This window comes from Mercenaria mercenaria, chromosome 2 (genome assembly GCF_021730395.1).
Source record: "Mercenaria mercenaria strain notata chromosome 2, MADL_Memer_1, whole genome shotgun sequence".
Lineage (NCBI taxonomy): Eukaryota > Metazoa > Mollusca > Bivalvia > Venerida > Veneridae > Mercenaria > Mercenaria mercenaria.
In genome coordinates, this window is record NC_069362.1 from 67808996 (window position 1) to 67836993 (window position 27998).

General features: G+C 36.0%; 1 protein-coding gene across 1 annotated transcript; it reads left to right on the forward strand.

Moving 5' to 3' along the window:
* On the forward strand, nt 1-27996 carry LOC123564184 (uncharacterized). The gene is made up of 9 exons (XM_053536832.1): nt 1-118; nt 6409-6796; nt 8530-8601; nt 10611-11180; nt 12576-13100; nt 14132-14218; nt 15152-15281; nt 18052-18157; nt 25273-27996. The coding sequence occupies exons 1-9, from the start codon at nt 63-65 to the stop codon at nt 25406-25408; spliced, it is 2070 nt and encodes a 689-aa protein (XP_053392807.1). The 5' UTR covers nt 1-62; the 3' UTR covers nt 25409-27996.
* Nucleotides 27997-27998: the final 2 nt, after the last annotated feature.

Here is a 27998-nt window from a genome sequence, read left to right on the forward strand (position 1 = left end):
GTCAATAGCCGACAACGATCGTGGAAGAGAAAAGATATTACACAATTCCAAATTTTCCGAAAATGGATGAGTCGCTCGACGATTACATTTCTAAGTCAAATTTCAAAATAAAGATTGGGTAAGAAACCTTGATTTATATTTATATGGTATTGAAATACAATAATCTAAATGAATATAACTGAAAACACATTAATTTTGTCGCGGTTTTCGTAAATAAGCGGAAGAATGATCTTACATCGCGAAATCTCAGTACATTTAAAAGTCATTTTGTATTTAACTGTTTAAACTCAGTTAGTAGAGCACAGGTCTGACTTGTACTGGGAGGATGATTTTCTCACCAAAATGCAACATCAAAATAATTCGGCTTTCAGATTGGTTTATATTTGTGACAGGCAATCTAAACGTCAAAACTTCGAAGGACCAAAGTAAGTTGGCAGGCCCTTCCCCAGAAATTTTTTAAGGCGCTGGGGTAAAGTTTGCGTGGCGGGATAAGGGGTGGGTGCGGGAGGGGTTTCCCCTCTCGTGTTCGATTTTTTTTAAAAAATCAAACCCAAATGGTGCTTTTTTAAGTATACCATATGCAAAAAAACACAACAACATGTATTTCATTACTTCTACATTTTTACATAATCATATAACCATCAATATATCATATACACTAAACAGATGTCCACTTCTTTTATATGTATTTTCAAACAACACATATGTCCTTCCACTTCTTTTGTACTAACACCAACAGCACATAGGCATTTTTGTTTTCATATACCGGTAATTGTCTGTCTTTGGCTCTGTGCCATTCCTTTACTGCACCACTGAAATTAAAGTCATTCAATTTTTGTCCCTGCATGGACACCATGAGTAAGGCATTAAGCACTTTTATGCTCACGGGTGAATGGTGGGTGGTCTTTACACATTCAACTGCTGAAACCTCTCTCACAATCTGAAAGTACGAAAAAAAAGTATTTGTTATTTTCCCAGAGCAAGGATAATCAAGGATGGATTTATATTGTAAAAGTTCCTAAGATTTGACATTTATCTTGTGTTCTTCTGCACAATGAATTGCAACAGTATTTCTGTTAAATATTTGTGGGTGTTAACAACACCATTGCAGCTTTTTTACACACAGAAGCAGGTTCTGTATTTCAAGTTTAACTACTGTATTTTACTGCAAGCAGCAAGTTTCAGAAAGAACATGTATACACACCAGCTGTGGAGGTTAGTAGAAGCAGTCCCACTGTAGCGACTTTGCTCAGGTTTGGGTGAGACTTGGACAGATTACCAACAATCCACTCCATGGTGCGCAAAGTGTTCATCTGTGGTAAGGGTGGCTTTCGCATGTGCCCATTCAATAACCGCCCGGTCTTCTTCAAGGGAGAAGAGTGATGAAAGAGCCTGAAATGAAACATAAGTTACAATGACATGTTTCAATGACTTGACAAAATGAATCATAACTTTTTTGTAGTTGATAAGTTTCTTGTTTTTTTTTCTTCTAAAATTCTTTGGACCATACATGATGCTGTAAATATAGTCAGTAAATAATTAAATCAATGTTTATTTAGCATAGAAATATTGACTTCCTTGAAATACAGCAGAAGAGAATTCATTCATCCCTTTTACCGACTAGCCCAGTTCTTTACGTGAGAAAGTAGGCAGTTGCTTATTTTGAACTGGTCTTTCCCAGGAACGATGGTTAGGTAACCTGCCCTAAATTTTGTTATTCCACTGAAACTTGTATCATTTGGTCTTTGCATGTTTAGTTTGAGAGATACAAAAGCAAAGTGAAACACAAAATATCATAGTAGATAAAGTTTAATATTTAGAAATTAATAGCATCTTAAACAATTGTAATTAAACATCCTCAAAAAAGTTTGCTTCAGTTCATCCGGAACAATGATTTCAAACTTCAGTCAAAGAATCACTGGTCATTTTAATACAGTTGCCTTTCTCTGCTAATTATTACTCGATAACAATTAACTTACCCCTGCATTCCGTCACCAACTGTTACCTCATTTCGTTGCAGAGACTAATTATAATCTTTAACTAATTATAATCCAATCACTCCTGCTCCAATTAACCGCAAACTTGTGAAAACACAGACTTTCACCAACACGTGTCGTCTTTAAACCCTTATCAGTACACGGTAAACTGCTAGCTACACTGTGTATTCATAAACTTCCCCGATCGATATTTACCTGAGGTATCTCACAGGGATGAAATCGCTTACTGATTTAAGACGCTGCGCTAATAATTGAGGCACCGCGTGGGATAATTAAGCGCTGCGGGAAGCTGTATTTCGTGTTTTAAGCGCCGCGGTAGCGTGGCGCCTTATGCGGCTGGGGAAGGGCCTGGTTGGTATTATTATGGAGGATAAATCACAGTACACAGTCGTGTAAAATTATTGGTTTTATCGCTTGCACATATCGGTGTGTAGACACGTGGTAAACGTTAAAACTTGTGTAGTGCAAATCACCAGAAAATTCGTAATTTTGGAATATTATTTGATAATTTTTACATAAATCAATGAGGAAGTGAATTCCCATTTGATACATGTAAGTTTTATTTGAATTTATGGCCAGTTCGTAAAATAATCATTATTTAAACCTTTAGCATGTAAAGCGGCGGCAGCAATGAAAATTTCATCGGAAATTTCTTCAGTTATTTTGGCCTTTCGAGTGTTTGACGCGAGTGGGGATATTGCCCATGTGAAAAAATTATCTCAATATTTCCTAAGATCACGTCAAATTAGTTGGACTTGGCTCTTGCTAGATCTAGTTGTCAACCAGTCGACTAAAAAATAAATTAATAATTAATTTATCAGAAGTTCCGAGACAGCTTGAAAAATTTGGGCACTCTGCTGCTTGACCCCTCGATATCAACTCTACGGAATGAATTACGTCGTCACTGAAATAAATTGTCCTTCTGAAAGTTGGTTACACACTCGCATTCATTCTGTGAATTTGATACTTGGTACTATGATGCCTAAATTATTTCAAAATTTTAATCTTAGTCAGATAAGATAAGATTTATTTTGAGTTGGCAAGATGGCAACATATAAACATAAGCTCTTATAAATGAGCTTTTACAACCGACTACAATAATGACCAACTTAGTCACTTGTATCAGGGATGTAAAATTCCACTCGCCTGCTCGCAGTGGCAAGTTTATCGAGGATAGCAGGGATCATCCTACAAGACAATTTGAGCGATATCGTCGCTTTAAAGCCGGCCACTTTGCCTAATTATCGCCTCCGGGCGAAATCCAAATCGCCGAGTTTTTCAGCGAGTTATTATCTGTTTACTTAAAGTTGCAAAACTTGATGCATATTCTAGATTAAATTATCGATAAATCCATAGTCAACCCCGCCTTCCCGCTTGTCAAACTTCAGCCAATCGTAGCGTTATTATCTAACAGTGTCAGTCAATAATATTGTAAGCCGCCGCCATTTTGAAAATTTTCAATCGGCGTGTAAAAAGCCGATAAACTTAACGAGAGCATGATTTTATGCAACAATTCGTCACCTCAACGCAACAAAGTCGTATCTCTATATAAATTTATAATAAGGTACGACTTTGTTGCGTTGAGGTGACGAATTGTATATTATTCTTTCATTTTATTAAAGATTACTTCAAAAATTATTTCAATTACCATAATTACGGTCAATTTCTGTAAATGAACGGCTCGGGTACTGTGGATAAAAAATGATTTCGCGGACGTCAGAACTGCGGTACAAAATATTGTAAAAAGATTGCCATTAACTACGAGTTTGGTATTATTTTCGAAAAAAAAAAAAAAAAAAAAATTATATGTATAAATCTGATCAAGTTGGTGCAAAAATTGGGCATTATAAAAGTACGAGAATCGAAACGTTAATGAAAATTTTCACGCCGTTTTGATCGTGCACCTGTTAAATTTACGAATTTCGGACATGTAAATTTTGGATGAAAATTTAAAGGCGACTTTTTCATAGCTAAGTTTATACTTTATTTAGAAATTCATGACAATGATAATGCAAGAATTAATTTCCTTAAATAATTACTGTTTATAAGTTACAGCTAGACCCACAGAAAGTGGATATATATATAGGCAAGAAGCTGAATGCTATGCCAATTCTTCTCCTTAAATTTCTCAACTTCTCCCTAAATTCTGTGGAGGGAGAAGTCACTTCTCCCTAAAATTTTGACCTAGGCTGATCCCTGGATAGGACCTGTCTGTATACTTGACCTGTCAGGTTAGTGCATTTTATGTCTTAACTTACCAAAATTAAACAAAAATGTTCTGAATTACGACACTAAGATCGCAGACATCGCGAAAGTTGCCAAAAATGGCTGGACATTTGGTCCGGCAGTGCCTGAAAGTATGCCGGACCAAACAAAATTTTGCCGGACCGGACATTAATTATGAAATAAAAAGGAATCTTGCTTCCTTTTATCAGTATGCAGCTGTTGATATATTTTTCTTGTATACTATCTGTTCTACATTGCTTTGGATTCAAAAATCACCAGTACCATGATTTATTCATAGCCAAGTAACATGATCAAAACACGCAACAGTACAGAATATTAACAAAAATTCCAAGTCTTAGGATCACTAGGTGTATTGTTTTCTCTTTCTCTGCTATATATACATTAAAACTTGACAGATCAACATTATAATGAACGGTATCACTACAGTTTCTATTCTCTACTGTACATTAAATTTGACAAATTAACTCTTTGATCAACAGTTTCACTACAGTGTTAATTGCATCCAAAAATGAATGTATTTGTTACTCGTAGATTCTTGTCAACTTTCACTTTCTCGCCTTAAAAGCTTGCACAGTCGGTACAGTGCATAACCAGGTGCGGTCTTTTACCCATTTTTAATTGAACTTTCTATTGATCCTTTTACCCATTTTTAATTGAACTTTCTATTGATCCTTTTTTTCTTGTACTCTTTTATTTTCTTTTCTGCTCGCTCAGATTCCAACAATTTTCTTTTCTTTCCTGGTTTGGCACCAGCGTAATACTTAAATGACACCATTTTGCCAAAGTCATCCGGTTATCGGAACTGGATAAACGCCGGATGGTCGGACCGGCCTTGACTCGGAAAACAGCGGTCCCTGTCAAAATCTTCTGGTCTTGTCCGTTGGACTGACGAATTTCGCGATGTCTGAAATCGATAACAATCTTTGAATAGGTAGATGCTTTAATTTATAGTTCCATCCCTTAATGATAATGAGTAACAAACATGCACAAGCAAGACTGAGATTATTATTATTATCGATAAAGATATTACAGTAAAACCATGTACTTTAAGCCAGTCAAGATAAAACATATTTCATCCAAGTTCATGTTATTATTATCACTGTTTATTTTCCTGTACTTTAATTGCCAAAGCATAACTCCAGCGTCAAAACAAATAAACATCCCTCCTTTATTTGGAAATTGACTAGGTGGTGCAAGAGAAAAGCAGGGGGAAAAAGAAAAGTGTTGCCGAGAAAATGAAATTCAAGCAAAGTGAATACAATTAAACAAAAATGAAAAATAGTGAACAAGGAATATTGCCTGCTGCACAGTAAATGGGCCAATTTTTTTTTTAAACGTGTAACTGCATATTTCTTGTAGAGGAGCATCTGTTTCAAGTTTTGTTAAAACTGTATTCAATGTGTATTATTAGTATTCAAATGCTGCAGTAAAAAAATAATCACATCAAATTTTATGGCTGAAATTGGCCCTTTTTTCATGTAATGCGTTAGCATTGGATATTTACCCGTTTGAAAAAATGCTACAGCATTTTAAAATAAGAAGATATAAGTTTGATTTGAGTACCCTTAAGTAATTTTATTATCTTTTAAATAATATATTACATTGATGATCACTTAAGTCGTTACATTTTTAGCTCGACTATTCGAAGTAAATATGAACCAACATATTATTGCCCTTTAATTGTTTTAAAATCTACAGATTTGTACATAACAAACCAACCAATTGGTAGAATTTCATTAAACTTCTTTCATTCTTTTCCATGAACATTTATTATAAACATATGAAGTTGTGTACCCACACCTGGTCACCACCTTGCCTTGGTCCCGCCCCCCCCCCCCCCCAAAATGAATACTTATCAATATGCAAAGTTGTACCGTTCCCCCACCTCACTCCTCCACCCAGTCATGCCCACCACCCCGATCATGCATGTGATGTTTTGTAGCCTCACCCTGCTTCTATTTGCTTCTTAGTAACATCCTTAACTTTTTGCCGTATATATTTATGCCATTCCTCACCCCAAACCCTTTCGGCGGGGAATACCAATCCATCGAATTTGCTTGTTAGACTTTTACTTTGTTGTGTAACTGTACTCTTGTCAGAGAAAGTGCTACAGGATTCATGTATAAAATTGCTAGTAGTAAGAAATATGTATTTTTTATTCCAGGAACACAAAACCCAAAGGGAATATAATAAACAAGCCAAATACTGGTGGGTTCCAGGGAAAGAAGAGGTTCACAGCGGGATTTCAGGGGAACAAGGTAACCGATGTCTCGATCACGATACCAGCGGTGCGTAAAACTGGCCCGAATAACAGCAAAACAAATCAAATGAGAGATGCTCGTGAAAGACTTGTTTCCAAAAATAAACCAGTGGATGCACGAGAAAAGCTGAATCAGAAAGCACAGAATACAGATGCAAGACAGAAATTGTTGACAATTAGGTCTCAGAAGGAACCTCAAGATGCACGTGCAAAGATACAAGCCAAGAAACAACAACAACAACAAGTCAATCAATCACAGACACAGGGTGGAGCCTTCACTCTTACAAGAACAGTAAACATATTTTTAGTTACCTTAAGGCTTATATTATAAAAGCCAGTCATTGCTTTATGGGGGTTTCTTTGGTTGAGCGGTTAGAGCTCTGACCTGTTGTCACATATCCTCACCATTGTTGGATTGTGGTCTGTGCTTGAGGTATAACCCTTCCAGTCAAGTTATCATAAAAGCCTTCTAACTAGGTTGTAGAAGGTATGTTCAGTTTTTCCAAGGTAACACCTGAAAAGTTGTCTGCCTTGTATCTTCCTCATCATAATATGCTGGAAGTTACAATAGTGCCTGAAATGTCAATGTGACTAAAACCAAACTAAGCAATTCCATCAGGTTTCGCTAATTGCATTTATCCCCCCACCCCACCAGATATATGAAGTTTATTGGGACTATATTGATGTGATAAATGTACATCCGTCCATTTGTCTGTTCAGATAAGTATCTATAAAATCTTTCAAAGAAATTTCAAATTACTATACCTCTATGTTTACAATTCTGATGTGTCAACATCAAAGCATGACCTAACTCACTAGGTCCAAGGTCAAGTTTTCAGTTGGAGGTCAAAGAGCTTTAATTCATGTCTGTTTCAAATCTGCTTAACCTTACCCTGCCAAATTTCTAAAATTGACTGATCTGTCATTCAATCTGGGCAGTACCACTTATTATTCAAAGGGGTGTTCACAGAAATTTACTGACTGAACAGTGAACAGTGCAGACCATGATCAGCCTGCACTGATGTGTAGGCTGATCTTGGTCTGCACTGGTCGCAAAGGCAAAATTAATTGCTGCCAGCAGGCTAAAGGTTAAGCACTAGGATTGTCATAAATTAGCTTCAGTTGTTCACTTTATAGCTTACACTTACAAGTTTTCTCATATCTACTTGCATTTCTCATATTGTAAACAGTGCTGATATTGCAGTTTATTTAAATTTTCCCTGTCTACATATTTTAGTTATATAATTTTCATTAAAATAACATATTTTTGAAAGTATTGACCTTCCATTAACGTAAATATTTCAAGTTATTCTACCAGATTTATATAGCAATAGTAATTAAGGAAAATTTGATGTTGAAACATTTATGTACAAAGATGTAGAGATAAAAAAGTTCACAATTTAAGTGTCATTTTGTAGTTGTATTGTTTAAGGTATTAACTTGTACATAGTTTGGAGAAATTGAAGTTAAGAGGTTCATAGGTGGAAAAATGCGTGCATACCTGCCCGTTTAGCTCAATAGGGAGTGCACAGATCTACAAATTGCGGGATAATGGGTTTGATCCTTGGACGCGGCGTATGCTTCTGTGATGATTTGATAGAGACATTGTGTCTGCATTTTTTTTCCTCCACGTCTGATTCATGTGGGGAAGTTGGCAGTTACTTGCAGAGAACAGGCTTGTACCGGTAAAGAATCTAGGAACACTAGTTGGGTTAACTGCCAACTGTTACATAACTGAAATACTGTTGAAAAAAATATACTGGTACTATTTTGGGCAAAACATTTCATGGGTTAGGCCAAAACCGGGATGACGATTCATGGATTTCAAATTTTTACATAAAATAAATGGTTAATTAATAGCCTTGTTTGTAGGGATTTCATCAGTGAAACTAGGAAATCCACGAAAATGAGTCCCCCACAAAAAGTAATAATTTCACAAAGGATTTATAAGGTATTGTTGAAAGAGCATTGAATAATTATATTTGTTGTACTGAATGAACTTCTTCACACATTTTCTTTACCCAGGTTTCCAACAATAACAACAACAACATTCAGCTGACACCAGGTCCAAAGGGTAACATCAACATAACAAAAACAGTAAGTGTATTTTACTACACAATTTAGATAAGATTGTGATGTGCTATATAATAATTGCAGCAGAGTTGAATGTACTTGTTTAAGATGTTCTATCTAACATACATGTAAAATTAACAATTAGATGATGCTGAAAGGTCGATAAGCATGATGTGAAGGGGATACATTTTTGTATATTTATACATAATTAACCATAATAAACAAATGGGCCGCATCATGAGAAAACCAACATAGTGACTTTGCGACCAGCATGGATCCAGACCAGCCTGCACATCCGCACAGTCTGGTCAGGATCCATGCTGTTCGCTTTCAAAGCCTGTTGCAATTAGAGGAACTGTTAGCAAACAGCATGGATCCTGACCAGACTGCGTGGATGCGCAGGCTGGTCTGTATCCATGCTGGTAGCAGTCACACTATGTTGGTTTTCTCATGGCGCGTCTCAAATATGTAATGTCCACAATATCCTTATAAACCTTGGTGGAGTGACAAAAGTCTAAAATTGATACAGAATACATCCTGTTTATAGTTTCGTTTAAAATGCATTTATATTATTCTATTAAGAATTTCAAAAATCACTTGTTGGAAAATACAGTAAACCTCGCTTATAAGGAACAGCTTGGGACCTCTAAAAATTGTTCCTTATAACCGAGGTTCCTTATATCCGTATAGCGAACTAATTCCTTGTAACCGAGTTTTGTATAACGAACACAATTTGTATAGCAAACACTATTTGACTGACGTTTGAAAAGGGCCCCGGGTCGACCATGAATCTTTATGTGAGAAAGTTGTGAGTCTAGTACCGGTCCTCTAGAGAGATGGTAAGATAAACTGACTGCGTGTATATGACTGAAATAGCGTTGAAACACGGCGTTTAAACCTAAACTAAGCCAAAATGTATGTCGGTAAGAATGACGTGATTTGTGTTTATTATTGTCGGCTATTTCTATCTTTTTTTTAGGAGAGCACTACATTATGATTATAAGATATGTTGCAGCCCTTACCTTGCTCGGCAGCATGTTATGTGAATAGGCATCAATACTAATATAAAATAAATGTTCAAATAATTAATATAAAAATGTTAAATTAGACTACCAATTAAATTTAAAAGTAGGATGTTTATGACATACAGTGCATTACGACTAGACAACGGCGCCATACATACGGACTAAAGTGTAAATTATACCTATAGTTTTGCTATTGTCTATTTTAGCACCTGATATAATTTTTACAATTGAAAATTTGGTAAACTGGACTGTTTGCCATTGTTAATCACGCATAATTAACACATTTATTTAGGATAGTATGACATCATGACCGTGTCCACGACTTATTTTCGTTCAGTATTGTTATCATGAAATACCTTATACATGTAGCTCTCAAACATAATCTCGAGTAAATATAAATTAATGGTGATATTATTTATTTTCTTTTTAACATATCCGTGAAATAAAACAAACTAAAGATCATAGAAATGAAATAATATGTGTTTATTCATGTGCATAAAAGCGCGTAAAAGTGCTGACATTACTCGGACGTCATCAGCAATTCTCCTGTTTATTTCCAGTTTTCAATAATTTTTATTCTTTAGGTCTGTTCGCTATAACCGAGGGGTTTTCCATTGAATTTCGTACCTTGGGACTAGAAAAAATGTTCCTTATAACCGAGTGTTCCTTATAACCGAGTTCCCTATAACCGAGGATTTTTACATTGAATAAAGAAGGAATTAAATCGGGGAAATGAAAAATGTTCCTTATAACCGAGTGTTCCTTATATCCGAGTTCCTTATAAGTGAGGTTTACTGTAGTATGTTTGAGGTTAAAAACAAAAAGGCGGATATAAAAAAAAAACTGTTGAAAGATTGACATAATATATACCAGTATACTGCTGTGACATCTGTTAGAATAATTATTTCATTGTGCTATATTGATTGCATACTGTCAAACTGGGATGAACTCAGAATGTTTAAATTTTTAATTTAGTTGATTTTAAACACTTCCTTTTTCTTCTCGCAGTTGACTAAGGTCATGCCACCTGGTTATGAGCATATTGTTGGACCCCCGACAAACGCTGCACCCCAGCTTACCACTGTGATGGGACCATCTGGTGTGAAAAACAGACTGGGTCCTCCAGCTGACACAACTATAAGATTTGGACCCACAACTGGTTCAACAGTGAAACTTGGCCATTCAGCTGGGCAAGATACAACTGTCAGATTGGGTCCCCCGTTAGGGTCCAATACAAACATACCTTCTATAACAAGGACCATCTCTAACCCCCATACTATAGAGCATGCTAAGCCCCATCCAATGATTTCTCCCCCATGTGACCCTGTACCCACACCTTATGAAATCCAGTCTGTTACAAGGCAGCAAGCAACCACACCTAATGTACTTCCTACCCAACTTATTTATCATGGTGGTCCACCCCAGCAGCTGCCAGCACCCTCCCAGACAACCCCATACCTTTATCCCCCTCAGCAAGTGCAGTCGACATATCCCCAGCCTCCCCAGCCAAGTCGTGTACTAGCTGAACAGCAAGGTCCACCATACCCAGTCAATGATCCTCTAGCATCCAGTCAGCAGGTAGGACTACATCAAGATATAAATATTTGTTGCATTGAATAATCAGCATGAATCTTTCTATACTTTAATTTTGATTTGTATGATAAGATTTAACAGCATTTTCAAACAGTATATCAGTTATTATGTAAGGGTGGTCAGTTAGCCTAATTAGTGTTCCTGGCTTCCTGACTAGTATGACATTGTTCTGAGCACGTAACTTGACAATTTCCACACATGAATCGGAGGAATGAGGAAACAGTATTATTTTAGCCAATACCATAACATTTTAGCTCAACTTTTCGAAGAAAATGTAGAGCTATTGCACTCACCCCAGCGTCGATGTCGGCATCGCTGTTGGTTTAAGTTTTGATAAAATCAAATATCTCTGTTACTACAGAGCTATTGACTTGAAACTTAAAATAGTTATTTACTATCACAGTCTACACTAGGAGAAACAATCTCCATAACTCTGATTTGAATTTAGACAGAGTTTTGCCCCTTTTTAACATAGAATTTTTTTGTTAAAGCTTAATATCTCTGTTACTATCAAAGCTTTCGACTTGAAACTTGAAATAGTTCTTTACTATCACAGTCTACACCAGGAGAAGAGATACAAGTCCCATAACTCTGTTTGAAGTTTGACAGATTTAGCCCCTTTTTAACTTAGAACTTTTTGGTTAAAGTTTTTGCTAAAGTCAAATAACTCTGTTGCTATCAAAGCTTTTGACTTGAAACTTAAAAAAGTTACATTTCTGATGGACTAAACAACTTGGCCACCAGAGCTAAAAATAGTACTAACTTTGAGAATAGGAGACAAGAGAGCTTAGTATTTGGTATATGGCATCTTCGAGTAGTCTTCCACAATTTTGAAATGGCCATGCCCTGGAGTACTGTTTTACATAGTAATTATATAAGAAAAACTTAAAAAATATTCTCGTCCAAACCTGAAACAGGTGTATAAATTTGCACTGACTGGAGGTTACTTGTTTATAAAAGAAAAACATCCAGAAATCTTATTGTCTAAAATCTCTAGCCCTGGAGCTTAGATATTTGGCATGAGCATTGTATAGTTTACCAAGTTCTTTCATATCATGTCTCTGAGGTAAAAATTGGCCGTGACCCTAGAGTCACTTGTGTAATTTTAAGCAGTAAAGTCCATAGCTTAGATATTTGGTTTGTAACATCATCTTGTGGTCCGCTAGCACGTTCATACAAATCATGCCCCGAGTTCAAAATCGGCCCTGCCTATGCGGGTCACTTGTTTAACATGATAAAAATGTTAAAAATCTTTTTTGTCTGAATATTAATAAAGCCAGTATAGCTTAAATAATAAGTATAAACTAAATCAGTTGTAGGCAAGTATTTTAGATAATATAAATGAGACTACATACAATTTACTGATACGGTTTTTTCCAGTATCAGATGGGCCATCATACACCTGTGATGCCAAAGATTCAAGTGCAGAATGACCAATACCGACCCCCAGAACCGCAGTATCCGTCATATGTGGCTCCACCCCAACAGCAATATGCTCTGCCTCCACAGCAGTATGCTCCACCTACACAGCAGTATGCCCCACCACAGCCACAGTATGTGTATGCTTCATCACAGCCGCCTGTGCAGTATGAACCACAGGAAACATACCCACCTCCACAGTCCAGGTTGTCTAGTGAGACAAACACTCCAGCATTTAAAAGAACAATCGTAAATGATGCTCAGCCACAGTATCAAAATGTACCACAAACATTACCTGTTAAAAGGAGGTCAACAGGAGAGCCTGTTGGGCAGCCCACATCTGTTGGTCCCTTGAGGTCTTCAAGCGCAAACTATGTGCCTATTATTAATACAGCTGGGAGCACGGAACCAGCAAGGGGACAAAAACCAAAATTTTCTAAAATAATTGCACCTGGGGAACCAGCAACAAAGAGATTAAAGGAAGAGGTATGTTTTCTAATGAGCTCATATGGTTTCACTGTGTTATAGAAAACATGTTTTATTGATAAAATAAGGTTATTATGAACCTGAAATGTTATAAAATTTGTTACTGTACCCTCTCAAGGTAGTTCTGCACATTTGGAGCGAAAACTTTTCTACAATGAAGAATTTGATTAAACTCTGATTTTTCAAAACTTCAGATTATACCTAGAAACTTCAGCAAATAAAAAGGATAGGGTCGTGTGCTTGATTTTTTGCTAGACTGATTTGAAAAATTTGGACCTCACACAATTTTTCATAATGGAAATCTATGGGAAAATCATAACTTTTGAAACATTTTCGCGAATAGAAATTTTTCTACAATGTAGATTTTGATGAAACTTCTCACAGTTGTAAATAAACACATGGCCTATAATTTGGTGAAATAAAATGTATAGGTCCGTGTGCTTATTTTTGAGATATCGACCATGATTTAAGTGAACCGGACATTTCACGTTAATTTTAAGACATTATTTTGATTATTTTAATGTGTCGTGTTTTAAAATCATATTTTGACTTTAGAAATATAGCAACAGTGCCATTGTTATAAATTTACTCACAGGTTTCATTTAATTCATAAAATCATTTTCATTTCCGTACACCAAATCCAGGCTTTATTCTACGTTTTCCAGATAAATGACGTTACACCCTCACTTACGTTTTATCAAACATGCAGAACTACCTTAACAAGAATATGCAGATACATGCTGAAATTTTGTCACTTTTCTTTACTTCCAAGTTCAGATAGATTATAAATTTTAATGTTTCAGTTTTTGTTTGTTATGTGAATAGATATTACTACGTAGGCTAGCCTTTTATAGTTGATTGTAAGAAACAAATGGGCCAAAGACATATTTACAAGTTATATTGTATTTAGCATTTCACAGATTTTAATATATGACAAACTTGTTTCGTGCTAGTAAATAGATATTTGTTCTAAAGTTTTCTCTAAAAAAAAAAATTGCACATTTAGACATGCTTAATTTTTACCTTTATAGGAAGATGAAAATGTGATCAGTCCACTGCAAGGCTTCAAGATTGCCATCACAAATCTGGCCCACTCTGTCACACAGGATGATATCATTGTAAGTTTACACAAGTGTTCTACTAAATTTGTCTCGGAAAATTGGGAACAGATAGATAGGTACTTGTTCAACTTGTTTAACTGTCTTCCATCTTGGAAATCTTGCATGTCAAACTCTTCCAGACCTATTTTGAGGAATTGATTCTAACTTGAGAGATGATCATCAGTGAGTTAAGGAGCATTAGAAGGCCATAATATCTAGAGTTTTAACCCTTGGATACTGTAAGATCATTTAACTTCGTGGGTATGAAATTTCATGGATTTCAACTTCTGAACATAAAATGAATGGGAATTTTACTTGTTGGTTGTGATTGAATTTCGTGGATTGACTCCACCGCGAAAGCAACGGAAATAAGTCCCCCACGAATATTAATGCTTTCACAGTAATTTGTAAAACTTGCCCATTGGCGGACACACCATTAATTCTTGGGTCAGCCATGTTCAGTGTCACACATTCCTTGTTTATTCTCATAAGTACATGTAATGTACCTTCATTTCAATTAAGATATGATCCCTTTTAATTTTGAAAATTGGTTTTACTTAGTTAAATTTTTGTTTAGATTCACTTTTCTTCAATACTATATGAGCTATGGTTTTGAACCTTTATACATTTCTTTATCGTTATACGTGAGTAAGAAGTCTAAGAGCCATAATTTGCCATATGTCAAGTACTTACATAGGAGCATTGGTGCCTGGTCTTATTATGCTATGAGGGTAAGAGACCTGGGCTTGTCATTCTGGGGATGAATCATTCAGTACTTGGATAAAGAGAAGTAAAATTCCTAATGAGTAATGTATGGTCAGTTTAAGGAGCAAAATGCATGATTTTAAAGAAATTTTCTGAGGGGAAGAGGCCTTTAAATGGCACCTATTTCAAAAAAAAACAAACTTACATGTATCCACTGATAGTTTATACCTGTTTGTATTTTACCAGGAGTTGTTTGGAGCAATAGGAGCTGTTAAGAGTGTAAAGATGCCGAAACCTGGTACAGCAGAAGTTGTATATGTGAAAAAAGAGGATGCTTTGCAGGCAGCTAAAACATACCATGACAGGGAACTTGATGGTAATGTTACTGATTACAAGCTAATGCCCACAATTTTCAGATATGTTTTCTAAACTCACAGCTTAGAGTAAAATAAGAACTCTAGATAATTTCAAAAGTTACCATGGATAATAGTTATAAATGAAATGTACTCTGTAACATAACAAAAATGGTACATTATTAGCCATAATTTACTTATTTGGCATTAATTTTTAGACTTTTCGAAGAAAAAGTAGAGCTATTGCACTCGCCCCAGTGTCGGCGTCGGTGTCGCCGTTGGTTAAAGTTTTTGATAAAGTCAAATATCTCTGTTACTATCAAAGCTATTGACTTGAAACTTAAAGTAGGTATTAACTATCAAAGTCTACACCAGAAGAAACAATCCCCATAGTTCTGATTGAATTTGACAGAATTATGCTCCTTTTTAACTTAGAATTTTTGGTTAAAGTTTTTGATTAAAAGTCAAATATCTCTGTTACTGTCAAAGCTATTGACTTGAAATATGAAATACTTATTAACCATCAAAATCTACACCAGAAGAAACAATCCCCATAATTTTGATAAAGTCAAATATCTCTGTTACTATCAAAGCTTTTGACTTGAAACTTAAAATACTTATTTAACATCAAAGTCTGCACCAGGATACACAATTCGCATAACTCTGTTTGAATTTTGACAGAATTATGCCCCTTTTTAACTTAGAATATTTTGTTAAAATTTTTGATAAAGTCAAATATCTCTGTTACTATTAAAGCTTTTGACTTGAAACTCAAAATAGTTATTTACTATCAAAGTCTACACCAGGAGACACAATTCCGATAACTCTGATTTGAATTTTGACAGAATTATGCCCCTTTTTAATTTGGAATTTTTTTACTGACAAAGCTCTAATTCAGAGTCAAGCACTGAGAAAAGTCAAGCGCGCTATAATACGGACGGCTCTTGTTATTAGAAAGAAATACTTGAAGAAACATTTTTCAAAATGGCAGATATCCTGGAAAAAAATGCTCGTACATCCTTACCACCCACCATTGACAAAAACAGAAAATATCAACGACGAAAATCTGAAGAAAAAGTTATAGTAATAAAGTTTCCTTACATCTAAATGTTTTTAACATAAGAATAACAATGTAGATACTACTTGTTGCGTAAAGAATTATTTTCACCCTTTTTTGGCTGACGTTTGCCTAAAATTCTGTTGGGTAATTATGCCAACATGTAAAAATGAAAGAGATTTGTTAGTGACATTTACGCTTATATAATACTAATATCACGGTTCACCTTGTATTCATAGTAACATGTAAGAAGTGGGATATTATATGTTTTATAAAGTTCCCCAGTTTTTCAATTTTACTTGGTAAAATGCTTTAACAGTGGGTGAAGAAAATGCCCTATAAAATAAAATCGAATGTGGTGACCTGTGCTTTATCTACCCTTATTTGTCTAAGAAACAAATGTTCTTTAAGTTCACAGAGTATGAAAAAAGTCTTTAACTGTAGAATAAATTTGATCCTAAGGTTGCTGACTTGTCCACTGCGGCTTTGAGCTATACTCTGGTTGTCATGCAAGGAAGCCTCCAAGCTGGCTGGCAAAAGGTCAGTGGTTCTACCAAAGTGCTGCTAGTGTCTGAAGTAATGCCTGAGGGAACAGCTTAGTTTTCCTTCACCATTTAAGCCATAAAGTGAATTAATTACCGGTATTTATTTTGCTGCTTCTGAAGCCCAGTATTTATTATGTCCTTTGTGTGAGATTACGTTATAGCGTTTGAACGGTCTGTTTGTCAGACTTCCTTGCATGCTCGACTCCTACCTTCAGTTTTCACCCAAATCATATTATAAGGACTTTCAGGTCCAAATGTATATGCCCCAGCTGTTGAAGACTTGGGAGGCATAATAGACAGTGATTGAGTTTAATGTATTTCAGTCAATACATCTGTCCTTCACATTTTGATGCATATTCAACTGCTGCAGTTTTCATCCAGTGCAAATGAAACTTGAATATGTGTCCTCAACATGAAGTGGAAATGCACATAATATGAGGACTTCCATGTCAGATTATTATTTTTGTGCCCCCCCCACCACCCACCTTCCTTAAAATTTGATGGGTGGTGAGGGACACTTGTATTTACCCTTGTCCATTCAAATGTCTGTCCATCGTAATTTGTGTTATGCATATCTCAGAAAAGTATTTGACCTAGTGATTAAACTTAAAATAAGCATACTCAGCATGTGAAGTTGTGAACCTTGGGTTTTTTGGGGGATTTCATTCTGCCAAACCAGAATTATTGCCCTTGACCTAGTCAAAAATATGCATTAAGAGCCTGAAAATTTGTCACATATACCTTAAAAAGTATGTGTCATGAAACTCTAGTAATGTTGTTCAGCATGTGAAGTTACGCTTCTGGACACCTTGGGTTTCTATCTTTCAGTTTCATTTATCTTGTGTTTCTTGATGATGTTTTATAGTTTCCATATCCCCTCCCCACTACCCAAATGTGATATGAAAGTATATTTAGTTTACATTGTGAACACCGGGTAACATAATACTAGTAAATAATGACAAAATAGAAGACATCAGTGTCTATGGATACACATTTAGTTTTCTAAAAAAATATGAATGTCTATACTTAAGATGACTGATTCCCAGTGTTTCTTGTTTGTTGCTGTGTAGTGAGAACTGAATTTCTTTGTTTCGTTTGTTCCAGTGAAGCATATTTTCCAGGAATTTTCTGTACGTAGAAAGATACAGTCCTCTGTGACATTTATTTATATAAGTTTTATTTTACTCTCAGGTCTGCCAATGGTAGTGAAGTTGATGACACCAGTATCAGCCAGGGTAAAGGAAGCTCCGGAGAAACTCCCCCCATCTGTGAAACCTGTGGCTTCAGCCCCTCTCAAGTAAGTGTAAATATAGTAACTGCATTAACATTCTTCCATGGGCATTGTGCTCACTGCTACAAGTAGACATCGTCGTTTATATGACTGAAAAATTGTTGAAAAAGACGTTAAACCTGAACACACACACACCAAAATGGTGTGAACACAATGCGGTACTGCATTTTATTGCACATGTCTGTTGTTAGAAAGGTGACATAATGTAAAGTGTTTGGCTGGTAGAATAGCTTCATTTTCAGGCTGTGTCTGACCTTGACATACCCTGGTAAAAATCCTTTTACAATAAACAAAGAAAAATTATTTTTCCAGTTTGGTAGAGGCTGGCTCTATTTGGCGAACTAGGATTTAAAAAAAAGACAACATGTATTAATTGGCACTTTATATTGGGTCTGCTATATTTAGTGACAATCTATTTAACAGTGCCATGATGACACAAACTTTTTGGTGGAAAAATTTAAATATTTCTATGAGATAAATGGATTCCTTTTGCATTTTATGGAGATATATTTATGCTCTAGACATATGCCATTTTATTATATACCTCTATAAAGTCTGTCAAAAATAAGGCTTGTATTTCACAAGTAAATATGAACAGGCAGAAAAAAATCTGTATTATCCCTTTTGTATTGTATGTTGCTAGACTACTTTCGTTTAATATGCCTGACCTGACTCAGTTCCATAAATAGCACACACAAAAAGTCCAACCTTCTATTTTAACATCGACTTTCGATCGATAACAAAACAAACGTAAAGGTGAATATAACGAAAGGGTCATTACAACAGTAGCTAGATCTGGGATTTTGTGTTCTGCTCTCTTGGATTTTGCAAGGACGGATTACACTGGGCGCTTGCATGCCTCATGAGATCCGAATTGGAAAAATCCACTTGAGCCAAATACAGCATCCCAGATTGAGCTACTATTATAATAACCCTATTTAGTGGAGCAGGATATTGCAAAAATACTTCAGTTGATGATACAAGCATCAAATTTACAGGACAGTAACTACCTGGCATGCGCTTTAATATAAGATCAAGGGCCACTTGAAATAATGTCGTTTTCAAGATGGCCGCCGCAAAAACAAAATGGCCGCCATTTTGTATTTACTTTTCAGTACTTTATTTGAGGCAAGCATGTAATACATTTAAACGATAGCATTTTTATGCCCCCAGCATCTACTGATGCAGGAGGCATATAGTGATTGTCCTGTCCGTCCGTCCGTCCGTCCATACGAGGTTAACCAAATGGGAACGTTTCGTCTTGCATCAATACCCCTTACTAGAATAACATAATACTAATGAAGATGTAACCTGTGACCATTCCTCATCTTCAGGCATCACCTGACCTCAATTTGACCTTGACCTTGACCTCATTTTGGACTTAGGTTGCTTTATATGGGCCATCTCTTGGTTAACTAAATGGAACCGTTTCGTCTAGCATCAATACCCCTTACAAGAATGAATTGATACTAATACAGATGTAAACTGTGACCATTCCTCATCTTCAAACATCACCTGACCTCAGTTTGACCTTGACCTCGTTTTGGAATTAGGTGCAAAATCTATTGACAAGGATGCCACTCGGGGCATCAAGCGTTTATTGAACGCAGCTCCTTGGTTTTATTTATACACTTTCGTTTCAGTTTATTTTCAAACGATGGCAAAATCTGAAGCACGCCAACCAATATAAGTTTTATATACATTACACTCAGATTACATTCAATGCAATAAATTAACATCGTTAGAAAATGCGTCTTATAAACCACGAGGGGATAAAGAAATAGGACAGCGTGAGCACTTGCACAGTCAATAGCAACATTTTCTTATAATGCAAACCTTAAGAAACTATCTCTGTTGATTTACTATACCCATGAAACTATACACATCGGAAATCGTGTTCTAACCGAAACAAAAAAAAAATATGCATATACTGCATTTAGTCATTTTCTTAACAGTTGCAACATCAAATTGCTGTGCATAACAGACCTAAGCAATTGCAATTTCCAGTACAGGTAGTCCTTTTGCAAACACACTTTAGAAGGCCCTGGAAGCATTCAGCTATAATCGACAATTCCATCCGATAAGGGATCCACACATTGTTCTGTTTCAGCCATCCCCAGTTTGACGGAGGCGGCAGTTGCTGCATGGTAACAGCTGCTTTATCCCAGACATGGCCTGCCTGAAAAATTGCTCGCTTGATGAATTGTTTCAGAGCACCTTTTGTTGGTGGAATCGCATTATACGCTCTTTGTTTCCGGGCAAACAAATCAAGTCGAGCTTCATCCATCTTGCATGTCGTGCTTGATCGAGCATACAATATAACTAAAAAAAAATTCTAATGTATCCATTTCCTACTCAGTTATTGTGTATTTGGCAACACTGAGACTATGAAATACTTTGAACTGTAGCTGTTTCACAAACATTCCATTCCTGCCATGCAGATTTCTTGCCCTTGCCGACAAATGCAGAAACAGTGTCGCAACGGGTAAAAGCAAGAAACAATGGCAATGCCTTTGCGTGAGGAACAAGTAAGCAAGCCACAAAACATCCAATACACTGCCATAGCAAGAACTAACTAATAATTGTAATTGTTCGGTTTCCTGTCAATGAGGCATGCTTTGCATGAACAAATATACGATTATCGGCTTCTTCGTGATTACATGGAGCAAGCGCATTTCTGTTTATATATAAATTACAAACAATATCGGCACCTTTTGTTGCTATGATCATTTTATTGGTTTGCACAGTTATCATTATACCCCGAGATATCTAGGCGCTATTCTGGATTCCGGTTTGTCCGTCTATATACGGAATTTGTCTGCGCTATTTCTCAGCAATAATTTGCCAGTTTTCAATCAAACCTTGTAATTATTATCAGTACAAAGCCAAGTTGCGCATGTGCGAAGCGGGTTACATTTAGATAATTTTTCACTTAGTTATGGCCCTTTATATTTCTTTCTTTATTTGTATATGGAAAACTTTTGTCCGCGCTATTTCTCGGTCATCATATGCGAGACTTTTATCAAACCTTGCAATTATCATTGGTACCAAGTCAAGTTGTACATGTGCAAAGCACGTTCCATTTGAATTATTTTTCACATAGTTATAGCCCTTTATTATTTTTTTCTATAAATGTATATAGAAAAAAAATGTCCGCGCTACTTATCAGTCATTGTATGCCAGACTTTTATCACACCTTGTTATTACTATTATCATTGGTACCAAGTGTAGCTATGCATGTGCAAAACACGTTCCATTTGAATGATTTTTGACTAAGTTGTGGCCCTTTATTTGTTTCAAATACGAACAGAGTTACATTGGATTTTTTAACATACTTTATATGTTAAGTATAACTAGCTGATGACCCTTGGTGATATAATAAAAAGAAGTGGAAACCCACAGGTCTCCAAACACGACATAAGTGAAAATGTTGCAGGTTTGATTTGATTTGTGGTTATGGAGGCTGCATATCACAGAAACTGCCAAAAGACAAGATGAAAAAGCAGATTACATGGTCCTTGTCCATGACCTTGACCTACTTACTTAATTTCTTCTTTGTTTTTAAGATATTGCCATAAAATTCGAACCACTTGTGGGGCCTCCGTGGCCGAGTGGTTAGAGTCGTTGACTTCAAACCATTTGCCCCTCATCGATGTGGGTTCGAAACCTCATTTGGGGCGTAGAATTCTTCACGTGAGGAAGCCATCCAGCTGGCTTACGGAAGGTCGGTGGTTCTACCCAGGTGCCCGCTCGTGATGAAATAGTGCACGGAGGGGCACCTGGGGTCTTCCTCCACCATTAAAGCTGGAAAGTCGCCATATGACCTAAAATTGTGTCGGTGCGACGTTAAACCCAACAAAATAAATAAATCGAACCACTTGTACAGTTTTGAACAAATATTTCAAAATTGACTTTCAGTGACCTTGATCTTGACCTACTTTCTTCTTTTTAAGGTACAGCAGTGAAGTTTGGAGAACTTATACAGTTTTGCACACCGTTTTTTTTGTGCGTCTTTGTACATTTTCTCCCTGTACAATATACAAAGCAATGTATCATATTTTCGATAACCCTGTTCCTCTGACAATAAGCTGATGTCTGGGGGTATTCATCACCATTAGTGATACGTCTTGTTTTATCCGCACGAAAACTAAATAGTTTAGTTTTATTTTCAACGCAACTAAGAAAGCTATTCCATAGTTTAGGAGGTCTTCTATTAAACTCTTTTCGTCATTATCAAGAGTTTGAAATAGAACATAAACAAAAGCACAGATACTATAATGTTATTAATCAAGCAATTTCATATTGGCCTTGTTATTTGTCCAAGGGTTGTCGTATTGGCCCGAGGCCGTAGGCCGAGGGCCAATACGACTGCCCGAGGACAAATAACTAGGCCAATATGAAATTGCTTGATTAATGATAATATTATTATTCAACTTTCGACTGTTGGCGGTAACAGTATAAGAACTCTGTGAGTTACCTTATTGCAGCTATGCGCGTTCAGGTGAAAAAACTTGACAAGTTGTTTAGACTTATTTTAGACATCATAATCATTTTAACCGGTAAACAGAATGAGTTGTATGGTTGTATGTAGGTACTTGAGAATAATTTTGAGAGATGTTTTTGATGTGACATAATCAAAAGTAACTAGAACTTACCTTATTTTTGAATTCCTATTTATTTTCTTTAGTGAGAAAATCTTAGCCTTTGAACTGCGATAAAAACTTCTTTAAAAGTCATTTCCTTTTAGGCTGCAGGCAACGAGACACAAAATTGTACACATATGTGTTGATCAAGATAATAGAACCAACCAAGCACAAATTATACACTCCCATGCCTCGTTTAATTCTTATCCGAAATTGTTTGCAGTTCACAACTGACACTCTTGTTCGCCAATTTATTCATCCACTTTCCAGCATTTGAATCGCTATTTATCATTGCACAAATAGTCCATACTATCAAAATGTCTGTTAAAGATAAGCCTCATCCTTTTAATTATTCTGAGTTTCCGTGTTTTCTCATTATTTTCCTTGGCAACTGCCAGAATTTCTGACAGGAAACACTTGCATTTTACACAATACCGAATAAGCGAAAGTATCGCTGTAATCTATGAACACGTACATCCCGCTCAGTCATACTTGGTTATTACATGAACATGTTAGATGATTTTTTGTCAAAATGTGGAAAAAATGTAATCTATAACTCTGATGTAAAACAAAATGGCGTCATTTAAAAATCTAACGGAAGTGACTTCTCCGTATTGGCCCTCTCTATTGAACCAATCAAAATGCTTGAATTCCGTATTGGCCCTGTTTTTCTCGTATTAGCCCTGTTTTTCTCATATTGGCTCAGTTATGTTTTGTATTAGCTCTGTCTGTTTCATATGATGTTTGCAATTGATCTTATACAGTGTGTAATATTGAAAAGTTGAATAATAATTAATCTTACAATGATATATTCAAATTTGGTATCTATTATTACAAAGTATGTACTATTATAATTCGAAGGCCAAGGGACTATCCTTTTACCGCCTTCAATATATATTTTAACAATTTGCTGTATGGGATACGACTTGTTTTGATTTTTTTTTGGATACATACACGTATTGAAGTTGTCACTGAACCCCATGCTGAGTTACATGACATTATGAACTATATCAGTGTGCCCTTGTAGTGTTTGTAGTTCATTCTATAGAATCATTACACATATCATTTAATTAAAGATTTTGTTTCAGCTGATAAGCAATGGTTCAGTATTGCCATGATTTTGAGACTGTTTCCCAGTGAAACAAAGCAAGAAATGAAGGATAGAACAGAGAAGAGATTGAAAAGAAGAGACGTCCATATAAACCATATTAGCTTATTGCAGGCCAATATCATAATAATATGCTTTCAAGTTTATCTGAGACCAGGATCTAATCAATAGTCGATGGCTATAGCACTGAAATTAGAAAACTCAAACTTGGCCGTGATAAGAACGTTATCTAAAAGTCTGGCGGTCATTTTAAAGATGGCGACCTTCTTAAATGGGTCGATATTTGGAAAAGGCAACATTAGAAATAAAACTATCAGCTTATAGGAACAAACTGATAGGGAAAAACATGTTATATCCCAACAAATATGATATTTTAGAAACTTACAGATCCTGATTATATGAAAAATGCCTCAATTCTGGCAGCCATTTTGAAATTCGGAGGCCATCTTGAAAATGGATGATTTTTAGGTGGCCCTCGATCATTTTTGAATCTGGGCCATATGATGAACATTTAGTGTAAATTTCATACTTGTATCATCAAGTGAAGTATTTCCTTAGATTTTCTCACTAAGCTGCTCCACTAATTATATTAAAAGGTGTTTTTAATGAGAATTCCAATGATCATCTTAGTCTTCCGCATTCAAGTGTAGTTCAATACTAGTGAAAATTATACTTTGATAATCTTACTGTTTTAAACATAGTTTGATTTGACATACTAAGATTTACTGTGTGCCAAACATAGTTTGACATAATTAGTTTGTTGCATATGGGAGTCTTGTGCCTTCATACCAGTAAGCTAGGAAAACCAATTGAGCCGTGCCATGAGATAACCAACATAGTGGGTTTGCGACCAGCATGGATCCAGACCAGCCTGCGCATCCGCGCAGTCTGGTCAGGATCCATGCTGTTCGCTAACAGTTTCTCCAATTCCAATAGGCTTTGAAAGCGAACAGCATGGATCCTGACCAGACTGCGCGGATGCGCAGGCTGGTCTGGATCCATGCTGGTCGCAAACCCACTATGTTGGTTTTCTCATGGCATGGCTCAATTAATGTTCACTATGGATAAATATTACTAGAGGAAACAGTGTTCCCAGAAACCTCAAAATGGGGGGTTTTTCACCCCCAGAATGGTACTTTGCACCCCCAGTTTTGGAGACAGCTGTTATATATCTCTTAGTGAGGGGGTGCAAAAGTGCATGAAAAAGTCATTTTTCACCTCCAGCTTTAAATGCTAGTTGGAACACTGAGGAAAGGAATTTCTCAAATAGTGATATTTTCTTAGGGAGTTATTTTAGTTTGACTGCTACTTTGAATACATATACCATTTCTATTATCATTTTGCCAAATGACAATGTAATGATATTTCAGGTTGAGTAAAGTGCCTGCAGGGAAAGCTAAAGCACCTGATAAAGAAGAAGTGGATGTTGTCACTTTACATAAAGCATTGTTTAAAACAGGATCTTCAGGATCATCTAAACCTGTAACATTTACTGTCAACATTTAAACACACAACATTATCAGATAGCAATAACTAAACAATCAGCTGAAGATATTTGATATGAAAAGAAATGCAAAGATTACAATGTTAAGAAATTGAATAGTATACAACTTGTGGTTGAACTGTTTCAAGTAATTGATAATCCATGCTAGCACTCAGCATTGATAATGAGTTTTTATATAGAAAGCACGTCTCATATAGCAATGTAATACATGTGGGGGAATGATAAGTCCTCTCAGTTTTGTTTATTTGGAAAAAAATCTTAATTGGAAAGATGTTTGTAATAAAGACATGTTTTGAGGGGGCAATGAAAACTGGTTTGCAGCTTGGTGACTACCTAGAACATGTCGTGAAGACCTGATACCTATATTAGGATCAGATGTGGCAACAGTTTTTATCTCGCTTAGCACTGGGTTGTGAGGCAAACTTTCTGAGTTGTTTTTGTTTCTTTTGGCATAATTTTGAGTCTCATGTTGTAACATTGTAATACAGTTTTGATTTCTCTTGTTTTGCTTTATGCTTCATATATGAATTTTAAGAAAAAAATCTACATTTGAGCCGCGCCATGAGAAAACCAACATAGTGGCTTTTCGACCAGCATGGATCCAGACCAGCTGCGCATCTGCGCAGTCTGGTCAGGATCCATGCTGTTTGCTAACAGTTTCTCTAATTGCAATAGACTTTGAAAGCAAGCAGCATGGATCCTGACCAGACTGCGCGGATGCGCAGGCTGGTCTGGATCCATGCTGGTCGCAAAGCCATTATGTTGGTTTTCCGATGGCACGGCTCATTTTATTCTGTAAGTGATACATATATAATATATTTTTGTAAATATGTATATATAATTTTTTCATTTATGTTGAAGTGCTTAAGAATATACTTCATTTTGTTTGAAAAGATGTTTCAAACAATACATTTTCTGCTTTCTTTTTAAAATGCTTTTCTTCTGGTGATAATGGTTCAGTAGGTATACATTTTGAGTATAGAATTTCATTTCTTGGAGGTCATGGTGTTACGCAATGCTTGATAAAACTTAAAATTTGATTTGAACACAACATAGACTAGCATGTATTTTGCTTCAGAAGTAACAGTATTGTGCTACGTTCTTAAAGAACACATTAACATAAACTTGATCTAGTCATGCAATCACTGCATCAGTTCTTTTGTAAGAAATCATGTTTTCAGTATTCATATTCATTAAGTTGTTCAACCTGTCAGAATTTATGTGAAGAAGTCATCCAGCTGGCTTATAGAAGGTTGGTTGTTCTACATTGCTTCCAGCTCTTGCCTGAAATAATTCTTGGGAGGGGCACCCAGGGTTTTCCTCCATATAAAGCTAAAGCTGTGATATGACTTACAATTATGTATATTAAACCAAATAAAATCAACCCAACAGGCCAGTGGTGGTGATAGGGATTAATATTTGAATCACTTCAAATTACTTTCTTATACTTGCTGTTATTGTTTCAAAGTAGTTATACTTTGCAAAAATTGTTACCTTTAAGATATTTTGGTGTGGTCCTAAATAGCGTCTGTACAGTCAGTAATATCTATGTCGATACATAAATTATTTTAGAAATAGAGTCAATTTTCAACTTCACCTTTATTAATAAAGCACTAAGTTACTCATATCTATGTAATACCTACTTGCCAGTACTGGTTTAATGTTGAATACAAAATTACTTAGACTGCTCGCTTAGCTCAGTAGGGAGAGTGCAGATCTACAGATCACGGGGTTGTGAGTTAGCGTCCTGGGCGAGGTGTATTTTCCCCGTGACAACTTGATAAAAGACATTGTGTCTGGAATCATTTGTCCTCCACCTCTGATTCATGTGGGGAAGTTGGCAGTTACTTGCGGAGAACAGGTTTGTACTGGTACAGAATTTAGGAACACTGATTAGTTTAACTACCTGCCGTTACATAACTGAAATACTTTTGGAAAACGGTGTTAAACCCAAAACAAACAAAATTACTTGCATTTGATTTGTTGAAAGATTTTAGAATATAGTTAGAACGTTTTTGTAATTTTTATACATGTAGATATGAAGTAGTATATTCTTTAACAGTGTAGAGACATCATTTGAGCCACGCCATGAGAAAACCAACATAGTGTGTTTGCGACCAGCATGGATCCAGACCAGCCTGCGCATCCGCGCAGTCTGGTCAGGATCCATGCTGTTCGCTATCAAAGCCTATTGCAGTTAGAGAAACCATTAGCTAACAGCATGGATCCTGACCACTATGCTGGTTTTCTCATGGTGCAGCTCATGATCATTCAGTTTGTTGAAGTTTTCAATTTGAAGTTAAATAAGTAGTAGTTAATACATATTTCTGTTGATAATACATATATCCTGGAATGGTTAAACAGTTTTTGGTCAGATAATAGTAAACTGAGAATACAGAATAAGAGCTTGGTTCTCTGATCATGAAATAAGATTTATTGCAGTTGTCAATAAACAGTTGTAGGTGAACAAAGACAGGTGTATTGAATCATGTTCATTATAAGTGATGGGTCCACTGTTTATTGTCATTTTCTTGTTCAGTATCATTTTCTTTGTAAGTTTCAACATCAGATAATAAACTTCATGTAAGTTCG

What these genes read in the sequence shown, in the direction of transcription:
- LOC123564184 (XM_053536832.1), top strand. Translation starts at nt 63, where the DNA reads ATGGATGAGTCGCTCGACGATTACATTTCTAAGTCAAATTTCAAAATA. An exon ending in CCTTCACTCTTACAAGAACA is followed by an intron (nt 6,797 to 8,529) that starts GTAAACATATTT and finishes TTCTTTACCCAG; the next exon opens with GTTTCCAACAATAACAACAA. An exon ending in GTGGCTTCAGCCCCTCTCAA is followed by an intron (nt 18,158 to 25,272) that starts GTAAGTGTAAAT and finishes ATGATATTTCAG; the next exon opens with GTTGAGTAAAGTGCCTGCAG.